Source organism: Diceros bicornis, chromosome 31 (genome assembly GCF_020826845.1).
Source record: "Diceros bicornis minor isolate mBicDic1 chromosome 31, mDicBic1.mat.cur, whole genome shotgun sequence".
NCBI classification, from domain to species: domain Eukaryota; kingdom Metazoa; phylum Chordata; class Mammalia; order Perissodactyla; family Rhinocerotidae; genus Diceros; species Diceros bicornis.
In genome coordinates this window covers 21,151,803-21,173,535 of record NC_080770.1, presented here as the reverse complement: position 1 = coordinate 21,173,535, position 21,733 = coordinate 21,151,803, and the positions used below count along the sequence as shown (strand labels likewise).

Sequence of the window (21,733 nt, the reverse complement as noted above, 5' to 3'; positions counted from 1 at the left end):
GGTTTTCTATGTATGTGTTCATGACATCTAGAGAGAGGTAATTTTACCTCTTCTCTTTTGACTTGGTTTCCTTTTATTTTCTTTAGTTGCCTAATTTCCCTGGATAGGATTTTCAGTACTATGTTGAATAGAAGTAGTGAGGGTTGGCATCCTTGTCTTGTTTTAGATCTCAGAAGAAAAACTGTTAGCTTTTCATCATTGAGTATGATGTTAGCTGTGGATTTTTATACAAGACATTATTTTGTTGAGCTCTGTTCCTCCTATACCTATTTTGTTGAGTTTTTATTATGAAAAGATGTGGAATTATGTCAAATGCTTTTTCTGCATCTATTGAGATAATCAAGTGATTTTTATCTTTTATTCTGTTAGTGTGGTATATGACGTTTATTGATTTTTATATGTTGAATGAGCCTTTCATCACAATATTTTTCTCTATTGGTTGTGATGAATGATCCTTTTAATGTGTTTTTGAATTCAGTTTGCTAGTATTTTATTGAGGATTTTTCCATCAATGTTCATCAGGGAAATCGGTATATAGTTTTCATTTCTTGTGCTGTCTTTGATTTTGGAATGAGAGTAATGCTGATTTCAAAGAAAAGAGTTTGGATGTGTTCCTTCTTCTTTTTTTTGGAAGAGTTTAAAAAGGTTTGGTATCAGTAATTCTTTGAATGTTTGGTAGAATTCACCCATGAAGGCATCTGTTCCTGGATCTTTTTTTGTTAGAAAGTTTTTGATTCAATCTTCTTGTTTGTTATTGGCCTGTTGAGACTTTCTGTTTCTTATTGATTCAATCTTGGTAGGTTGTATGTTTCTAGGATTTTATCGATTTCTTTTAGGTTATCCAATTTATTGGAACATAATTGTTTATAATAGTCCCTTATAATCCCTTACATTTCTGTGTCATTCATTGAACCGTCTCCTCTTTCATTTCTAATTTTATTTATTTGAATCTTCTTTTATTCTTAGTTAATCTAACTAAGGCTTTATTGATTTTATCTTTTCAAAAAACCAAATCTTATTTTCATTGATTTTTCTATTGTTTTCCTTTTCTCTGGTTCCTTTATTCCTGCTCTAATCTTTACTATTTTCTTTCTTCTACTTTTTTTGGGTTTACTAAGTTAATGTGTATTCTACTACTGTTGGGTGAAAATTTCTTTATATGTCTGTTAGGTCTGTTTAGTCTATTGTGTTGCTTAAGTCAGCAGTTTCCTTATCAATTTTCTGCCTGGCTGTTCTATCCAGTACTGAAATGGGAGTATTGAAGTATCCTACTATCGTTGCATTGCTCTCTTTTTCTCTACAGATATGTTAATGTTTGCTATGATATTGAGTACATATATATTTATAATTGTTATGGTCTCTTGATGAATTGGTCCTTTTATCATTATATGTCCTTTGTCTCTTTTGACCATTTTTGACTTAAAGACTATTTTCTCTGATATAAGTACAGCCACATCCGCTCCATTTTATTTAGTATTAGCATTGGATATCTTTTTCCATGCCTTCACTTTCATAATATTCATATCCTTAAACTGAAGTTGTTTTTCTTGTAGACAGCATATAGTAGAATCTTGATTTTTCTTTAAATCCATTCAGCTGCTTTATATCTTCAGATTGGAGATTTTAATCTAAATACATTTAAAGTAATTATTGATGAAGAATGGCTTATTATTGCATTTTGTTATTTATTTTCTGTGTGTCTTGTATTTCTTTTGTTACTTTGTTCCTTTCTTGTAGTTTTCCTCTATGTAGTGTTGTTTTTTTGCAGTGATATTCTTTGACTCCTTTCCATGTTTCTCAATTGTATCACCTATACAGGTTTTTGTGTGCTGTTACTATGAGACTTACATAAAGCATCTTATTGTTATAATAGTGTATTTTAGTGATAACGTTTTAACATCAACCACGTCTACACTTTTACTTCTTCTCTCATGTTTTTAAATAACTTTATGTTATTGATATCACAATGTATATATATGTATACTGTCTCCATTAAACAAATTTGTAGTTATAATTATTCATATGTGTTCATATTATTGTTTATTTTCCTTTCCTTTCATCTTGAAGAAGCCACTTTAGCATTTGTTGTAAGGCAATTCTGGTGGTGACCAACTCGCTCAGTTTTTGTTTGTGTGGAAATGTACATCATCTTTATTTTTAAAAGACACTTTTTTCTGGGTATTGAATTCTTGGTTGGCAATTTTTTTCATTCAGCACTTTGAATATATCATCTCACACTCTTCTCTTCTGCAGGGTTTCTACTGATAAATGCAGGGAGGACTAATTTAGGGCTCTGGTTAAGAGCAGAGTTGTTTCTGGGTGACCCACTACTTTTTTTCTGAATGATACTATTTTTATTATTTCTGTTCTTTACCACCCTCTCCACCATTCATTTGTTTTATTCTTCTTTTTCCCTGGTACTGTTGGTCAGTCTGAAGCAATTAAAAACTCCTAATCTTTGTTTGTATGTGGTTAATGAGCATGAGGAGGACCAACTTGCTATTCTTATAGGCTGAATAGACACATAAAAAGTTAAGTTTATTAGATATGAGTCTGAACAGCAAAGTAAGGAAAACTTTAGGGAATAATACTCTGTAGGATGCTAATAACTTATGTCATTATTTCTTAAAGTAGTCCCTCTGGAATGTAGGCAAGAACATTATTTTCAGTGCTCCGTGAGGAGGCTGCTATGAAAAAAGCACTGACTTGACTAATTCAGAGAGCCTTCTAACAAGTAAGTGATGGATTGTCTCCATCTTTTTACACAGAGAGGCATCATTACAAATAATCCAAAAAATTTTCTAATCTATTTCCATATTTATTTATTTGTCTACTTTTTTTTTTTTTTGGTGAGGAAAATTAGCCCTGAGCTAACATCTGTCACCAATCCTCCTCTTTTTGCTGAGGAAGACTGGCCTTGGGCTAACATCCGTGCCCATCTTCCTTCACTTTATATGTGAGAGGCCTGCCACAGCATGGCTTGGTAAGCAGTGCATAGGTCCATGCCTAGGATCCAAACCTGTGAACCCGGGCCACCAAAGCAGAGTGCATAAATTTAACCACTATGCCATTGGGCTGGCCCCTTCATAGTTGTTTTTGACTATATTGTTTCCACATATTCTGAGAAAGGAACAGAAAAAAAAAAGAATAATTCAAAGTTTTTTGATGTTTAGTGTTAATATACGAAATAAATAGAATATAAATGTTGGGGAAAAATGATATTTTGAACTCAATAAATGTTTTATGAGTACAAGGTATGTGAAAAGCCATCGTTGCAGTGTAGGAATAGATGAATGTATTCCATGTGGTAAGGTTTATTACAGTTTCTAGAGATGGCAGAGTTTTAGAAGAGTTCACAGATGATTTTGATGTGAGTTAGTGTGACAAGACAAGTCCACACTAAGAGGTATGGGTTCTAGAGAGTTAGAAATGATTGCACTTGCTTAGAAATTGTAGAAAAGGTTAATGGAGTCACTAGCTTCTGGAGAATGCCAGCTTTTCCATCTCCAAGAGACATTTTTGAATAGAATTTCTTTATCAGGGTATAAAATTATTACTCCATGTATGCTCCTAAAATAATATCGTAAGAATATAATTTGCAGTTGACACACTTAGGAGATTTAATTTAAAAATAGAATATTCACAGAAAGCTCCAAGGAAACATGACAATGAAGAGGCTAAAAATTGAAAGAAAACATGCCATATATGAAGGTGAAAGGTAATATGCCATACATGTGGGAGGAGAGTTCCTGAAAATGTTTTGGGTAAGAATATTCCATTTTCATTATTTGTCCCTGCTCAACACTCTTCCACATATGATCTTATCTACCCTTCCTCTTCCATGAGGCTCCTGCTCTCTTTAGTAAGATTGGGAAAGAAGAATAAATAAATATTAATTTCATGTCATTTGGGGCAACCAGCTATAGGAAACATAAGTAATGGGTATTGAGCTTATTGATCACTTTTTGGTTCTCAGGTAATGCTGTTTCCCAGGGCAAATCTTGAACAGATAAGCAGGAATCATGTGATTCAGTTACACAGAATGAGGAGTTCAGGGAAGATAGATTATATTACTCTTTTATTTGGGCTTTTGAGGGGTAAAGAATCTCAGCATAACTTATTAACATTCCCACAGAGACTGGTAAATTTTGTGTAGAGATAAACTGAGTGTAGGGATTCTCCTAAAGATAGAAGTCTAATGTAACTCATTTAGGGAGGAGTGGGTAGCTTAAGAGACTGTGGCTAAGGAAAGCAATGCTTCTCACTGTAGCATCTGCAACAAAACGCAGAAGGACAGAAGGAACAATCTAACATTTTGTATTACACCCTCATCTATTCTCCACCTCTTCCCGTCTGCTTTTTTTTCAGTACTTCTTTGTTTCCCACCCATTCTCAAACCAACACATTCTCTTATCATTGTTTTTGCAAATTTAGCCATTTTAAAGTTGGCTTATCTTGTTTGAAGAGTTGAGGTGAGTACAGTAGTTATTAGAAGATGTGCTATTTTACTGATGCTGTTTTGTCTGTTACTGATGCTGGATCATTGTAACCTGTTTTTGTGTCAGATTCTATTGATAATCTGGTGAAAGATGTTAACAGTCCTCTGGGGGGGAGGAAATTGGACATGTGGTCATATACATACCACACATAAAAACATGAATCAACATTAGGAGGATATGAAAAATGTCTCTCTTTGTATCCTTAAGGGCCTAGGATTCATGAAAAAAATGCTTTAAGATTATCATTTTTATGAATGTTAGAGATTCGATGTCTTATATGCCATGTGGTACTGTTCAGAGTACAACATCTTCTACTCCAGGTTTTACACTATTCAAACGTTATTAAAATTGATTTCAGTTTTCTATTCCTTTTTCTGGTATTAAAAATTGGAAGTATATTTGTCTCTCTACCATGCACAATAGACAGAAGGCCCCAGTAAATATATGTTGTGAATGAGTTTTGTCATCAGTATAGTACAGAAACAATGAGATAAATATTATCACATTTTAAGGGATAATAGAGAATATTCGGTTTAAAAGCTCTTATTGAGCACTTCCAAAGTACAAGGCATTGGGTTGGAACAGTGGAAAATAAAATCCTGAGAACACATAGTTTTCCAAGATTCTAATTCCAGGAAGGAAGCTAAAATAAGCACACTCATTCTTGTTTTATAAGCAATGATACCTAATATTATAAGAAAAGCTATTTAAAAACCCTTTAGAGAGCAGGAAAATGAATTTCCCTTCTCACAGGCAATCACTGAAGGCCGTCCGAGGATGTTTCTCAGCAGTTCAGTCCTAAAGTTCACAGAAGGTTGAAGAAGCTAGAAATGAAAAGGGGTTCCAGGAAGAAAGAAGAAGGCAAGGTGAGCTTGATTCACTATAGCTAGTTATTTTTAATCCTTGGCTTCTACATTACTTCCATTATAGAGATTCACTTGATACATTTACTAGTCTTTGCATGCTCCCATTGCATTGTGAACATACCCTGTTTATACATAGATTTCATTAAATATTTGTTGATTTGAGCAGTATATTCTCCCTTGTCTAAATCATGGGGTAGTATAGATTATAAAGTAGATTAAAAATCCTTTTGTTTAACATAAAAGAGAATCCTTAAAATGCACTTGAGGCTGCAGAGAAAATTTTTCAAAGAAGTTAATAAATTTATGACTAAATTAGCTTGGATTGTTCGAAACATAGATGGATAGAAATGAGCTTTATGAAGGAAGATTGGGTTGTAGGCTTTTAATGTCATCATGAAATTATTGATTAAATATTTGATGAAGACCCATAGTTATTAATGTTTACTAAATTATATGTGTATTATTATTAATTTTTAAGTATATATGTCCAAATGTAAAAAGGAAATGTTTGTCCTAGAAATGGACAGGCTAATGGGATTGATAGTGGACAAAATCATTGACTAAGTAGAGTGAGAGACTTTCGCATCATCTTGTTTCCAATGCCTACCATATTTTCAAATGCTAATATTATACGATACAGCACTCATTTAAGTGAATAAAGGAAAGAATAAATTCATCATAATGATTAATATACCAAGACTCAGTTCTCTTGTGGTTTCAGATCTTTGTCCAAGGTCACAAGGTCCAAAGAGACTTTTTTTAATCCTTGGAACTCCAAAGTGAATGACTTCATCAGACATTTTCCCAAGAGTTGTTTTTGATTTGGAGGATGATAAGGTAAATGTCAAGTCTGTTGAGAAGAAAATTTACTAAAGGAGAGAAACAATATATAAGGGTAATTTTGTGTCTATTTAGTCTACCATAGTCTGAGCTTTGGTCAACTCACAACTTCCAAGACAATGTATTGGAGGTATGGATGAGATTGGGGAGGAAGACAATAGGATAAGTAAGTCTTCCAGATTATATTTAAATATATTAGATCTCAGTTTATATTTTTGCTTTCATATAATGTCTCTTCCAACATCAACTTGGCATTATCTAGAAAAAAAGATTTTATTCTTGGAAATGAGGGTCATGGTATTTGTTTTCAAATTTGAAAAAAGAAATCTTCAGTGAAAGAAGTTACATTTCACAGTTCAATAAACTTTGACTTTGCTAAGAGAGAAAGAAAAATTAGTAAAGAAGTCCATTACCGACTATCTTTTATGCCTGTTTCTAAAACCACATCTCTCTCCCTTTTCTGCTTCTCTGCTCTGTTTCATGAGTGTGGAGTTTGGGGGATTACAATCAGGATCTGGTCCTACACCATCTGCCTGGTGACACCCCAACACTCAACCACTCTAGATCTATAATGCTTGGGTTAAAAACTTGAATTGTGAAAACAAACTATTAAGGAATATCTCTTGTTTTATTTAGAAATGTAATTCTAAGGGATGCTTTTTAGAAATTGAAGATATACAAGTAGAAATGATATATTTGAGATATTAACTATCAAAGAGCATTCATTTCTGTTCATTAGTATTTGTCAAGAACTAATATCACAATCTTGCTTGAAGTTTGCAGGAGATTACTTAAAGGCCATCAGTATTTCCTGTTCCTCCTTTCAAGCTAGACTATCTGGGAGAAAACGTGCAGAGAACTGAACACTGTTTATTTATAAATAATATATGATTGTATAAATGTGTATAACAATATGTGATATGTAAATGAATGTATAAAGAATACATTCTTTATCTTGTTGGGAGTGGTATGGAAGTTGTTCATTATTACTCTCGACCGACAAAGGCAGTCATGTATATCCTAAATGCCAAGTAGTACACCATGCAAAACATGAGCTCCAAGATGTATTAAAATTTAAAAAAATGAATGAAATAAGAAAACAGAGACTCCCTTAATTTTGTAGTTGTTGAATTGGCAAAATTAATCAGAATAATGTCAAAGTTAATAAACGGTTGGACTTTAAGAGTGCTATAGGAAAATATCACATTCACAAGCTTATTTGAGACTTAATATACCCAATGAACTTGTCATTAAAAATTGAGGAAGAAAGTATTGAAGTGACATTAAGAAATCACAATTAAAATGTACCTCTGAAGAATATCTGCTTAAAATATTCCATAATCTCACATATTATATTAAACTAATTTGCTTAAAATACTCCATAATTTCTCAAAGCACATCATGAATTAATTCCTTTATTTTTTGCAGATAATCTATTTCACACTCATTCTTTCTTCTTGTTCACGAAATCATGCAGCTGAAAAATAATGTGACTGAGTTCATTCTGCTTGGGTTGACCCAGGATCCTGTTAGGAAGAAAATAGTGTTTGTCACTTTCTTGCTTTTCTGTTTGGGCACATTGCTGGGTAACTTGCTGATTATTGTTACCATTAAGACCAGTCAAGCACTTGGGAGTCCAATGTACTTCTTCCTTTTTTACTTATCCTTATCTGACACCTGCTTCTCTACTTCCATAGCCCCTAGAATGATTGCCGATGCCCTTTTGAAGAATACCACTATCTCTTTCAGAGAGTGCATAATTCAAGTGTTTTCATCACATTACTTTGGTAGCCTAGAGATCTTCATCCTAATCCTCATGGCTGTTGACCGCTATGTGGCGATCTGTAAGCCCCTGCACTACATGACCATCATGAGCCGACGGCTCTGTGGTGCGTTGGTGGCTGTGGCCTGGATGGGGTTCTGTGTGCATTCTTCAGCTCAGATTTTTCTGACCTTGAGTTTACCTTTCTGTGGTCCCAATGTGATTGATCACTATTTCTGTGACTTGCAGTTTTTGTTGAAACTTGCCTGTACAGACACCTACATGGTCAATCTACTTTTGGTGTCCAATGGTGGAGCCATCCGTACAGTGAGTTTTGTCATGCTGCTGTTCTCCTATGTTATCATTTTGCATTCTCTGAGATATCACAGTGCTGAAGGGAGGAGAAAAGCCCTCTCCACCTGCATTTCCCACATCATCGTGGTCATCTTATTCTTTGGTCCTTGCATATTTATATACACACGTCCTGCAACCACCTTTTCCATGGATAAGATGATAGCTATGTTTTATACATTTGGAACACCTTTGCTCAACCCTCTGATTTATACACCGAGGAATGCAGAAGTGAAAAATGCCATGAAGAAGTTATGGAGCAAGACGTTGATCTCAGACAACAAAAGATGAATGGAAGTTTAAAATTTTTCTTCATTGTTGGGATTGACCTAGAAGTTCATACAGAATATGGTCTTATTGTGAAGTTATTACAATCCTAACTTGGCGGTTGAGAGTTAGTTTCTTCAAGAAAATAAAGAATGTGAACACATAAACTTGCCAGATTTCAGTCAAATTTATGAAGTGGAAAAGACAGTACCAGGTATAAACTGGTATGTAAGGCCCACTACCTTAGTTCCTGTTCACGGCTGTGTCTCTGCCTCTTGCCTTCCTAGTATCACTTCTGGTTTTGATTTAGTGTTTTTCCTTCTCTTCATCATGTTGACTTCTGGTATTTTCTGCTGCTAGACCAACCACCTCCCCTCATGCTTATATCCACAGCCTAGCTATTTTTACCTCTTCCAAAGTGTTTCATTTATTAGACACTTCTGTCTCATCAAGTTTGATCATGAACCTTCAACTTAGTTGTTCTTCTTGACTCAGTAGAAAGTACTAGATTCAAATAATTGTGGAGAGTTATGTAGTAAGGGAGAATATAAAATCTACTAATCTATCTTCCTATTCTTGAGCCTTTACTCCAAATTCTAACAAACTTAGATCTTTCTCCAACGGTGATGTAACAGTGAGGAAATTCACCCTACTGATTTTTTTTCTAATATTTTCTTTATTGCAGTAACATTGGTTTATAACATTGTATAAGTTTCAGGTGTAAATCATTATACTTCTATTTCTGCATAGATTACATCATGTTCACAACCCAAATACTAATTACAACCCATCACCACACACATGTGCCGAATTATCCCTTTCGCCCTCCTCCCTCCCCCCTTCCCCTCTGGTAACCAGCAATCCAGTCTCTGTCTCTATGTGTTTGTTTATTGTTGTTATTATCTACTACTTAATGAAGGAAATCATACAGTATTTGACCTTCTCCTTCTGACTTATTTCACTTTGCATAATACCCTCAATGTCCATCCATGTTGTCGCAAATGGCTGGATTTCATCGTTTCTTATGGCTGAGTAGTATTCCATTGTGTATATATACCACATCTTCTTTATCCATTTGTCCCTTGATGGGCACTTAGGTTGCTTTCAAGTCTTGGCTATTCTGAATAACGCTGCAATCAACACAGGGTGCAGGTATCTTTATGCATTGGTGTTTTCAAGTTCTTTGGATAAATACCCAGCAGTGGAATAGCTGGATCATATGGTAGTTCTATCCTTGATTTTTTGAGGAATCTCCATACTGTTTTCCATAGTGGCTGCACCAGTTTGCACTCTCACTAGCAGTGTATGAGAGTTCCCTTCTCTCCACATCCTCTCCAACACATGTTGTTTCCTGTCTTGTTAATTATAGCCATTCTGACGGGCGTGAGGTGATATCTCATTGTAGTTTTGATTTGCATTTCCCTGATAGTTAATGATTTTGAACATCTTTTCATGTGTCTGTTGGCCATCTGTATATCTTCTTTGGAGAAATGTCTGTTCAGGTCTTTTGCCCATTTTTTAATGGGGTTGTTAGTTTTTTTGTTGTTGAGATGCATGAGTTCTTTATATATTTTGGAGATTAAGCCCTTATCTGAGTTAAGTCTCTGATCTTAGGAAGTCTTTGACTATTGAGTTTATTCTCAGAATAGTATTGTTTTAGTAAAATCTATTTTCTGCTATTAACTTGATTCCTTCTAATCTGAGAGGGGCCTATTAAGGTTTCTTTTGAATCATATAAATTAATTGTATCATAGACGGCCCAAATTAAGGGTGATGTATTTATGTAATCAAGAAGTAGAGAGAGTAATCAATTGATGTTACTAAATTTTAAAATACTAATGGAATAAAACAATGAATGAGATAACATTGAGGAGGATATTTAGTTTTTAAAATAGCAATATTTACATGATAGCTACGAATTATAAATTCCCTTTCGGGAAAATGCAAAACTGTGGAAACGGTAAAAACTCAGTGGTTGCCAAGGGTTCAGGGAAAGCGGAGATGAGTTAAATAGGTGGAGCACAGGTCATTTTGAGGGAAGGGAAAGTGTTATTTATGATACTGTAATGATGACTACATGACATAATGCACAACTCAAAACACATAAAACTGTGCAGTACAAAGTGTAAGGTCTAATGTAAACTTTAATGAACTTTAATGCAATGTAATTGACTTTAGTACAAATTTAACAATATTGGTTCATCACTGTAACAATTGTACAAATTAATGCAATATGTCAGTAAATGGAAAACTATGAGGGGGACAGAGCAGATATATGGGAACTCACTGTACTTTTTGCATAATTCTTCTGTAAACCTACAATGGCTCTAAAAAATAAAGTCTATTTTATTTATTTATTTATTTATATTTTGTGAGGAAGATCAGCCCTGAGCTAACATCTGTGCTAATCCTCCTCTTTTTGCTGAGGAAGACCAGCTCTGAGCTAACATCTATTGCCAATCCTCCTCCTTTTTTTCTTCCCCAAAGCCCCAGTAGATAGTTGTATGTCATAGCTGCACATCCCTCTTTTGTATGTGGGATGTGGCCTCAGCATGGCCAGAGAAGCAGTGCATCGGTGCATGCCCGGGATCCAAACCTGGGCCACCAGTAGCGGAGCATGCGCACTTAACCACTAAGCCACCGGGCCGGCCCAATAAAGTCTATTTTAAAAAGTTATATTCACAAGAGAAAGGTTACCTTGTTTGAAAATATTTTATTTTAATTTTTCATACTACTTAATTATGTAATACAAATATGTATATTATTAAGCCACATATTGATATCCTCAAGTTTTTTCAAGTTTGCTCTTTTATGCTATACAAATATCATTAATGAAGATGCAAGATTTCATTTTCTGTGTGAAAACAATTTTTAATTGAGATATAATTATAAAGTCACAAGTATTAATTTAAACAATGTTACTGATCATGAAGAATTTGCATTAAAAGACTTTAGCTAAATTCCACAGGATACTCTTTAATACTATATATTTACATATTTAAAAAGTTTTCTTCTTATCTTTTTCTTTATTTTCTCTTTTTAAATACCATCTTCATAGATATTTTCATGTCAATAAACACAGAAGAGGATACAACTTTTTAAAAAATTTGTCTCCAATAATAACAAAATGTGTTATTTCTTCTGACTCCCTTCATTCATTTTGCACCTCTCCCCACCTCTGGCAACCACCAATCTATTTTCTGTATCTATGAGCTTGGTTTGTTTTGTTTTCTTTCTTTTAGATTCTGTATATAGGTGAGATCATATGGTGTGTGTCTTACTCTGTCTGACTTATTTCCTTTAGCATAATGCCCACAAGGTCCATCCATATTGTCATAAATGGCAAGGTGTAAATCTTTTTTATTGCTGAATAGTATTCCATTGTGTAGGTAGGTATAAATATATATATATATATATATATATATATATATATATATATATATCTCCCACATACTACATATTCTTTATCCATTCATCTACTTAGGTTGTTTCTATACCTTGGCTATTGTAAGTAATGCTGCAATGAACATGGGGGTGGAAAAATCTTTTCAAATTAGCTTTTTTGTTTTTTTGGATAAATACCCAGAAGTAGAATTGCTGGATCATAAGGTAGTTCTATTTTTAATTTTTTTGAGGAAGCTCTATACCATAAAAAAAAATAAATAAATAAAAACATCTAACTATATGTTGTCTACAAGAGACCCATTTTAAATTTAAGGACACACAAAGGCTGAAAGTGAAGGAATGGAAAAAAGATCCCACATAAATGGGATCCCAATAAAGGGCAGAATTGCTAATATTAGACAAAAAATAGACAAAAGAGACAAAGAAGGTCATTACAAATGACAAAGGGTCATTTCCATACGAAATTATAAGAATATATATGCATCCAACATCAGGGCATCAAAATACATAAAGAGTATATTGATGGATATCGAGAGATAAACACACAGGAATAAAATAATGGTACAAGATATCGATATCCCACTTACAAAATCAGGCAGATCATCTAGACTGAAAATCAATAAGAAACAACAGACTAGAACAACACTATTGGTAAAATGTATCTAACAGACATATCCAGAACATTCCACCAACAGTAGCAGTACACATGGGCAAACAGAATTTACTCCAGGATAAACCATATTTTAGGGCATGAAACAAGTCTTAACAAATTTAAGAAGATTGAAATCATCCCAAGAATCTTTTCTGAGCCCAATGGAATGAAACTAGAAATCAATAAAAAAAGGAAATAGAAAAATTTACAAATACATGGAAATTAAACAACACACACTTGAACAACAATTGACCAAAAAGAAGAAATCAAATGGAAATTAGAAAATATCTAAGACAAATGAAAATGAAAACACAACATACCAAAAATTATGGAATGTATCAAAAGTGTTACTAAGAGGGAAGTTTATAGTGATTAGCATACAAATTTAAAAAGAAGAAATATTCCAAATAAACAACCTAACAAACATTTTACCTCAAGGACCTAGAAACAGAACAAATTTAACCTGAAGTTAAGAGAAGGAAGGAAACACTGAAGATTACAGCAGAAATGAATAAGTGGAGAATAGTCAAATAATATAAAAAAATTGATGGAAATAAGAGTTGGCTTTTGAAAAGATAAATAAAATAAAAAAAAAAAAACCCTTAGAGAGACTAACAAAGATAAAAAGAGAAAAGACCCATGTAACTAAATAAAATTGGAAGAGGAGACATTGCAGCCGATGCCACAGATATGAGAAATATCATAATGGATTATTATGAACAATTGTATGCCAAAAATTGGATTAACTAGAAGAAATGGATAAATTGCTAGAAGCATACAACCTACCAAGACTGAATTAAGAAGAAATAGAAATCCTTAACAGACCAGTAATTAATAGGGGATGGAATCACTAACCAAAATCCTTCCAACAAAGAAATACCCAAGACCACATGGTTTTACAAGTGAATTCTATCAAACATTTAAAGAAAAATAATATCAATCCTTCTTAAATTCTTCCAATAAGTAGAAGAGGGAACACTTCCAAAGTCTTTTTATGAGGCATCATTCCAATGCCAAAGCCAGACAAAGACACAAAAAGAAAACTACAAGCCAATATCCCTGATGAACACAGATGCTAAATCCTTAACAAATTATTAGCAAATTTAGCTCAACACCACATTAAAAGAATCATACACCATGACAAAGTGGGACTAATCTCTGGGATGCAAGGTCCGTTCAACATATGCAAATTAATCAATGTGATACACCATATTAGCAGAGTGAAGAATAAAAATCACCTTATCATCTCAATAGATGCAGAAAAGGTTTCACAAAATTTCATACCCTTTTATGATAAAAAAACTCTCAAAACATTTGGTATAGAATGAACTTTATTCACCGTAATAAAGATCATATATGAAAAGCCAACAACTAAGATCATACTTGGTGGTGAAAAATTGAAAGCCTTCCTCTAAAATATGGAATAAGACAAACAACCCCTCTCTCTCCAGTTCTGTCCAAAATAGTACTGGAAGTCCAAACCAGAACAATTAGGCATGAAAAATAAATAAACAGCACCCAACCATAAAGGAAGAAATATAATTACCACTGTTTACAGCAGACATCAGTTTTTAACTAGAAAATCCTAAAAAACTCTACAAAAATACTATTAGAAGTAATTAAGTACTTCAGCAAACTTGCAGAATAAAAAAAATCAACATACAAAAATCAGTTGCGTTTATATACACTAACAATGAATTTTCTGAAACGGAAATTATGAAAACAATCACATTCATAATAGCACAAAATTTTTTTTAGGATAAACTTAACCAAAGAGATGAAAGCTTTGTACACTTAAACTATAAAACATTGATTAAAAAATTGAATGAGACACAAATAAATGGGGAGACATCCTGTGTTCACAGATTGCAACAATTAAATATTGCTAAAATGTCCACATTACTCAAAGTAATGGATAGATACAATGAAATCCTTATCAATGCCCTAAAGGCATTTTTTACAGAAATAGAAGAAACAATCCTAGAATTCGCATAGAACCACAAAAGACCCTGAATAAACAAAACAATTTTGAGAAAGAAAAATAAAGCTGGAGGCATTACAATTTCTGATTTCAAACTAAATTACAAAGCCACAGTAATCAAAACAGTATCATACTAGCATAAAAACAGACACATAGACCAATGGACTAGAATAGAGAGATCAGATATAAACCCTCTCATATGCAGTCAACTGAAAGTTGACAAGGATGCCAAGAATAAACATTGGGGAAAGGTTATGTTCTCAATGTATGGTGTTGGGAAAACTGGATATTCACACTCAAAAGAAAGAAATTGGACCCTTATATCACACCATACACAAAAAATCAACTCAAAATGGACTAAAGACTTAAATGTAAGACATGAAACCATAAAATTGCCAGAAGAAAACATAGAGGAAAACGTTCTGGATAATGACCATGGTGATGATTTTTTGGATATGACACCAAAATCACAAAAAACAAAAGGAAAAATCAACAAATGGGAATACATCAAACTTAAAAGATTCTGCACTGCAAGAAAGTATTTGATATTTAAATATGAATATATATATATATATCTATTATAAAAAATGCCTCTGCATTACAAAAGAAACAATCAACAAAATGAAAAGGCAAACTATGAAATAGGAGAAAATATTTGCAAACCATGTATTAAATAAGGGTTAATATCCAAAATATGTAAAGAACTCATACAACTTAATAACAACAACAACAACAAAAAAGCCAATTAAAAATGGACAGAGGAAATAAATAGAAATCTTTCCAAAGAAGACATCCAAATGGCCAACAGGTACATGAAAATGTGCTCAGCACTGCTAATCATCAGAAAATGGAAATCAAAAACACAGTGAGATAGCACCTCACACCTATAAGTATGGTGATCCTCAAGACTACAAGAGATAACAACTGTTGGCGAGGATGTGGAGAAAAGGGAACCCATGTGCACTGTAGGTGAGATTGTAAACTCGTTCAGCCACTATGGAGAACAGTATGGAGCTTCCTAAAAAAAATTAAAAATAGAACTACCATACAATCCAGCATTCCCACTTCTGAGTATATACCTAAAGAAAATGAAAACAAATTATTGAAGAGATGTATATACTCCCATGTCTATTGCAGCCTTACTCACAATAGCCAAGATGTAGAAATAACTTCATTTCTATCAAACAATGAGTGGATGAAGATATGATATGTGCACGTGCATGTGCGCGCACACACACACAATGGAATACTATTCAACCATGAGACAAAGGAAACTCTACTATCTGCCATTTGAAACAACATGGATGGACCTTGAGGACATTATGTTAAGTGAGATAAGTCAGAGAAAGACAAATACTGAACGACGTCTCTTACATGTGGAATCTAAAAGGACTCCATCTCAAAAAAACAGAGAGTGTTGTTAATTATAGCCATTTTGACCAGCGGGAGGTGATATATCACTGTAGTTTTGATTTTTATTTGCCTGATAGTTAATGATGTTGAACATCTTTTCATGTGCCTGTTGGCCATCTGTATATCTTCTTTGGAAAATTGTCTGTTGAGAACTTCGCCAGTGGGAAAGAGGAACCAATGGATACATTTGTCCCCTTTCTAGATATTTACAGATGGTTTGGAAAAGGAATATGTAGCATCTCTTAAAAGGTGCAGTGAGATCAGTAAATCAGCTATGCTTAGTAGCAAGTGATGGGCAGCTCATAAGTTCCCTCTATGAGTATGAACAAGTAAAAGCGTGATTTTTGGAGGTTGTATGAAAAAAGAGGAAGGAGGTGGGATGAGAGTAGAAAGGGGAAAGAAAGAAAAGCCAGAATGAGGCGAAAGGAAAGAGTGTAAATAGGAAAAAAATAAGAAAGTATATTAGTGGTCAAGAGTCAATTTTAATGGTTTACTATCAAAAAGTAAAAGAACGAAAGCCTGCACTATGATTCACCTCGGGTATAGGCTGGAAGTGAACGTCTTCCCTCAACTTCTCCAGAAATCAGCACAGACTCAATTAAAAAGAAAAGCAGTAAACCCCAAATAGCACTATTGAACCCACTATTTTCCAATCAAATAGAACTTTCAAAAAGAGTAGAAAAATTAAAATTCAATAGAGAAATACTCCAAAAAGTGATATTTTAATATATATGTTGTATTAAATATGTAATATTTAATATATATAGATGCACATTAATCCAATGAACAAGATATATAATCATAATACAATTACTTCTGTTTGCTGAAATGCTTTGGATTAGTGTTATGGTCCTAAATGCAAGAATTGATTGAGTTTTAAATTTAGCAAATAAAGAAAATTTTTAAAATCTTTTCTTAATAAATTGAAAAGCATCTGGAAATTAAAGCTCATTGTTAGCTCTCTGATGTAGTTCTGATTATGGAGGGAGACTTTGGGAGAAGGGCTTTCCCCAAGGTCATTAACATTTTGCATCATTCTCTTTAAATAGACTTTATAAGATGTAGAGAAAAAAGCATTTGTTGCCAAAGATACTGTGAAATGGCAGATTTCAGTAGATGAGAGAGAGAACCAGGAACAATAAAGACTTGACTTCTACCAGTCTTTGAGTTTCAGAGGTCAGCGGTTTTCCAGTACTAACTATTCATAAGGCAATTCCTAAGGCATCATTCTTACTTTATTTTGGACAGCTGCACCCAAATTATCTCAAGAGAGAGAGGAAAATACAGCAAAACTCAAGCCGCAGACAATACTGGTGAGATTTTTTTTTCTTCTAAAACTAATATAAAACATTTATGGAGAAAGGAAATTCAATCAAATGTCTATATTTTGAATACCTGTAATACAGTTGCAAGACACTGTTCTCAGAAATAAATGGAGAAGAAAATTATTAAGATGATGATAAGATGATGAAGTGCATCCGTACATGACGATGAAGTAGGATAGCATGATGGTGAATAAGAAAATGCCAATAATTTTAAAAGAAATTGAGTCATTATGTGTGAAATGCTTAGAAAGTGGAGGGATGGGTCTTGATTCAAGGGGAAAGAAGAATTCCTCTAGGACTTATGCTATGGACAATGGAGGCACAATTCCCAAGCTTCTTCTAGATGAAAAGCAAGCAACACAATTCACGGTTGTCAAAATCTGCTATGATGAGCTGTCTTAAATTGAAGGGTTCTCTCAGTGAGAGCAGTATTTTTTTTAATACAGAAGGAAAAACCAGAGGGGAATGAGCATGCAAGAAAAGCAGAGGGATGTACTTGAGTCTGAATTTGAATTATTGCTCTTACTGTTACTATTATTATTATTATTATCATTATTGTGTACTGATAAGGAAAGGTATACCTGTAGTGACTACTCTATCAGCTCTGTTATACAGACCTGACAAAACGCAGCCCTGTAGTTTCCGAAAAGCTGGAAGTGCCAGGCACAATGTTGCTGGAAAAGGATGCTGAGGACAGAGTTCGGTCAGAGTTGTAAGCGCTAACTTGACAAATCGTCACAGGAAGTGGCTTCAGGTGGACAAAATTCCTAATGATTATCTACGACACTATCTAATCCTATCCTAGCCTAAAACTAAAGGATCATTTACATCTGTGGCTTGGTTTGGGGAATAACTTGTAAGCCCCTTTAATCAAAACTATTCCACATACCACTTTCCACAATACGTTCCAGTGACCTCACTAGACTGCCTGAAATTCCACCACTGAAGACTCATCCATTTGAATTAAATATTGCCCTCTTCCTAAACCCGTCTTTACGTATACTAAAGTATCTCTCAGCGATGACCTCTTCCACAAATATTTAATTCATTCTACATGGGAGAGCTAATATAGACTAGCATGAAACTTGAAAGATTAAAAGGATGCATGAAAGAATGGCGACATGAAAGGGCAGAGATTTTTTCTTTTGTTGGTTAACAGACAAACCTTTCAAATACCAAGGCAAAGTAATTCCTGGGGCATGCAGAAATCACCCAAGACTTCTCTTCTCCTTTCAAATCAAACAGATCTTGCTTTGTCTCCAGCAGTTTATTTTATTGCTTTATCTTCTCATATTTCTGCCTCCTTACCAGAGTTTTATGGCTATTCCATGTTGATGGAATTGACTTAATTCATGGTAGAAGTAACTGTTAATATGATAGATGATAGTGAAATTGAAACTATCTCATTTAACAAATGGGATAACGAAGACCCATGAAGATACACAATTTATCTAGAGTTACAGCACCATCATGTCAGAATCAGGTTTATATCAGGTCCTCTTTCTACTACACCGCACCACCTTTTGACTGTAAGAGCTTGGTATTGTAGGGGGAAGAGGGAGAATCTCTCTCTGCCCTCTTCTTTAAGGTTCTTCTGGCTGGCCAAATAATTAACAAGACAGGTTAGCAGGAGAAAATGATACCAAGTTTAATAACATGTATACATGGGAGAAAGCAGGGACACTGTGTTTTTCAACACAATAGCAGAAATTCTCGTCTTAAATACCATGTTCAGCCAATGACAAAAGAGGATTTTGGGGGTAAGGGAAGTCAGTTACAGGAGAGTACCACTAAAGCACAGTAAACAAGAGTAAGGTTATTATGCAGCCCAAGGCCTTACCTTCCACATTGATAAGTCACTAGAAATGAGCTCATCCCCCTCTCTTCTCCAAACAGAGAGGGAGATACCTTTACAAATGGAGATTTCCCTTATAAATGTAAATGATTGTCTGGCAACTCTTCTCAGGGTCATCCAGAGAATGTGGCCAGAGAGACAGAACTTCTGATAAGAGGGGCTTGTTGGTGCCTTTTCTATTGTAACATTTACCCTACGTTATCTTTATAGCAGTCATGATAAATCTGTTTTAGGAAGGAGCCACCATGTCAAATTCTTTAGGCAGTTAGTGGGGGAGTTCAAATGTCCCTAGAGAAAACAACTAAGGTAAAGAGATAGATTTCAGGGTGGCCAAATCTTGATCTCCCACAGTCCCGCCTTTTAAACTAAAAGTTTTACAGTCTTTTTGAAACTTAAAGAAGTTTCATAGTCTAGAAGCTGAGTTGGTAGGCTGTTTTATCTCACTGAAGACATTTTTTTTGTCTTGATAATAGATCAGTTCAATTAAGTTCATTTTGGAAGGTGGTGATGCAGGTGGGCTCTCAAGGTTACGCCTATATTGTGGAAGCAAGCAATCAAGTATTTAATAGAAGCATTTCTATGTAAACAAAAGAAAAACAAGGTTAATGGTTAGAGCAAGTTGTAAAGTAGTTTTTGAGTTTAGAGGACAGCCAGTGAAGAAGAATTTTAGACGTCAGCGTCAAAGCATCTTTTGTAGTTTAAAATGTCTCTGATGATGTCATCAAGTAATCTCTTAAGTTTGTATCAAGTCCATCGGCTTCACTTTGTAAGGCTTCAGGAAAAAGGGCAGGTTCGGTTTTCAGTGATTCTAAATGAAAATGATGGAAAAAAATCAAAAATGTTAGTTTGGACATCTGTAACCAGATATTTCAGGAGACTAGAAGAAATCAGGATCTAGTCCAGTCAACAGATATAAAACAAAAACCTTAAAAGACAATTAACAAAACTAGGATCTAATATCCGCAAATGTATATTATAGTTTTTACTGAAATATAATTTTTTTCTCTAAAATCACCCTCATTTTTATTAAGATAGCAAGTTAAAACTAGTTTGCAAAATAAGTCTAGTTTTAATAGAGTTGGCCCAATTATTTACATAAGTACAGCAAGAATAGCAATTGATCACATAGGCTCTTTTAAATCTGCTTTGCTGGAACTTTTTGTAAGGAATCTCACATTGAACTTCAAAAGCCTCTCGAGGCCAGGAAAGCCAAGCCAAGGATTTTGTCATCAGACTTTGCCTGCAATATCTACAGATTTGGGTGAATTCTTCTCTTCCGAGGTTCCCCCAAAATATTTCGAAGTTCTTTGTACCTGCCAGATAAGTGACATTCTTTACTTATCCTGGTAAGTGCTGTTTGGAACATAAGGTACCAAGCCAATATTTCCACGTGGCTTTATTCCATAAAGTCTAATCTTCATTCTTCAAAAGCTGTATGGTTATATCGCAAATATGATGTTCCAGTCACAGCCTTGGTAATATAACCAGTGTTTCCAATTGTGTCCTGTTATAAGGAGAACAGATTCTTATTGAACTTATGCAGATAACTATATTGCCATGAAAACAACAATACTCACTTACTAAGAGTCTTTAAATTTGAGGGATCAGATAGAGAGAAAAAGATAAATTTTTCAATTTTGCTTACAAAAGTATCATTTACCAAATTGTTATGTCATAGCTATCTCGGGAGAAAAGAGAAAAAATTTTCTTTAAATCTGAAAAAACAAAACATTAAAAATTCAGCAATACTTCAAATGAAAAATCATGAAAATTATAATCATCCTCATCAGTTCATTCAGTCCTGTGTAATCCATTCTCGATCCCAGTCTTTCTGTTAGCAGCTTCATGAAGTCAGTCTCTCCATCAGATTTCTGTAATTTCTTACCAAGTTCAGTTTTATCATCAGAAAGTTTATCAGAAGCCTGTACTTCAGTGTAAATGTCAGAGTACTTTCCATGAATTTTTCTGAAGTTGAAACATTTTGCAAAAGCATTAGAGCAAAGAAATAAGTCTGTAAACAACAAGACCTCAAAATGGCAATTGACAGAGAAATTTGGTTAATTTTGTGACATATAACACTTTAAAATAATAACCAGAATTATGACTGATAACCAGGACAGATCAGAATTTCAGTAATGTTATACAATTTTAAAACGCCTATATCATTAACATTAACCCACAAAATACCACCTAAGCAGGCTTATCATCACTTTTCTGACAATGCTTTCCATGTAGTTTAACATACTGAATAAGCCTAATAAGTTTAGTATCTTTTTCTTTATAGGAAGAGAGCAAATTTTTTTGAGAAGTTCCAGGGCCCTTTGAAAATTTTCAAAGAAAAAAAAGACTTTATTTAAGATATGAATTTTGGTGGAGCTTGTCAAAAATATAAACAATCAAGTCAATGCAAACAGAGCACTAACAGTCTAAAAAGCCTTAATAGAGAGACCTCAGTCTTTTGAACACAGGAAATTATTTTAACAGTTTTTTTTTTAGGTAGACTTACTCAAAGGTAAA

The 21,733-nt window shown here is 34.0% G+C and overlaps 1 protein-coding gene across 1 annotated transcript; it reads left to right on the top strand.

Moving 5' to 3' along the window:
• Positions 1 to 7,676: 7,676 nt before the first annotated feature.
• Positions 7,677 to 8,609, top strand: LOC131395785 (olfactory receptor 4C16-like). Its single transcript, XM_058527607.1, has one exon. The coding sequence runs from the start codon at positions 7,677 to 7,679 to the stop codon at positions 8,607 to 8,609; it is 933 nt and encodes a 310-aa protein (XP_058383590.1).
• Positions 8,610 to 21,733: the final 13,124 nt, after the last annotated feature.

Bases quoted from the DNA above. Each gene is read 5' to 3' on its own strand.
- LOC131395785 (XM_058527607.1), top strand. From the start codon at position 7,677: ATGCAGCTGAAAAATAATGTGACTGAGTTCATTCTGCTTGGGTTGACC.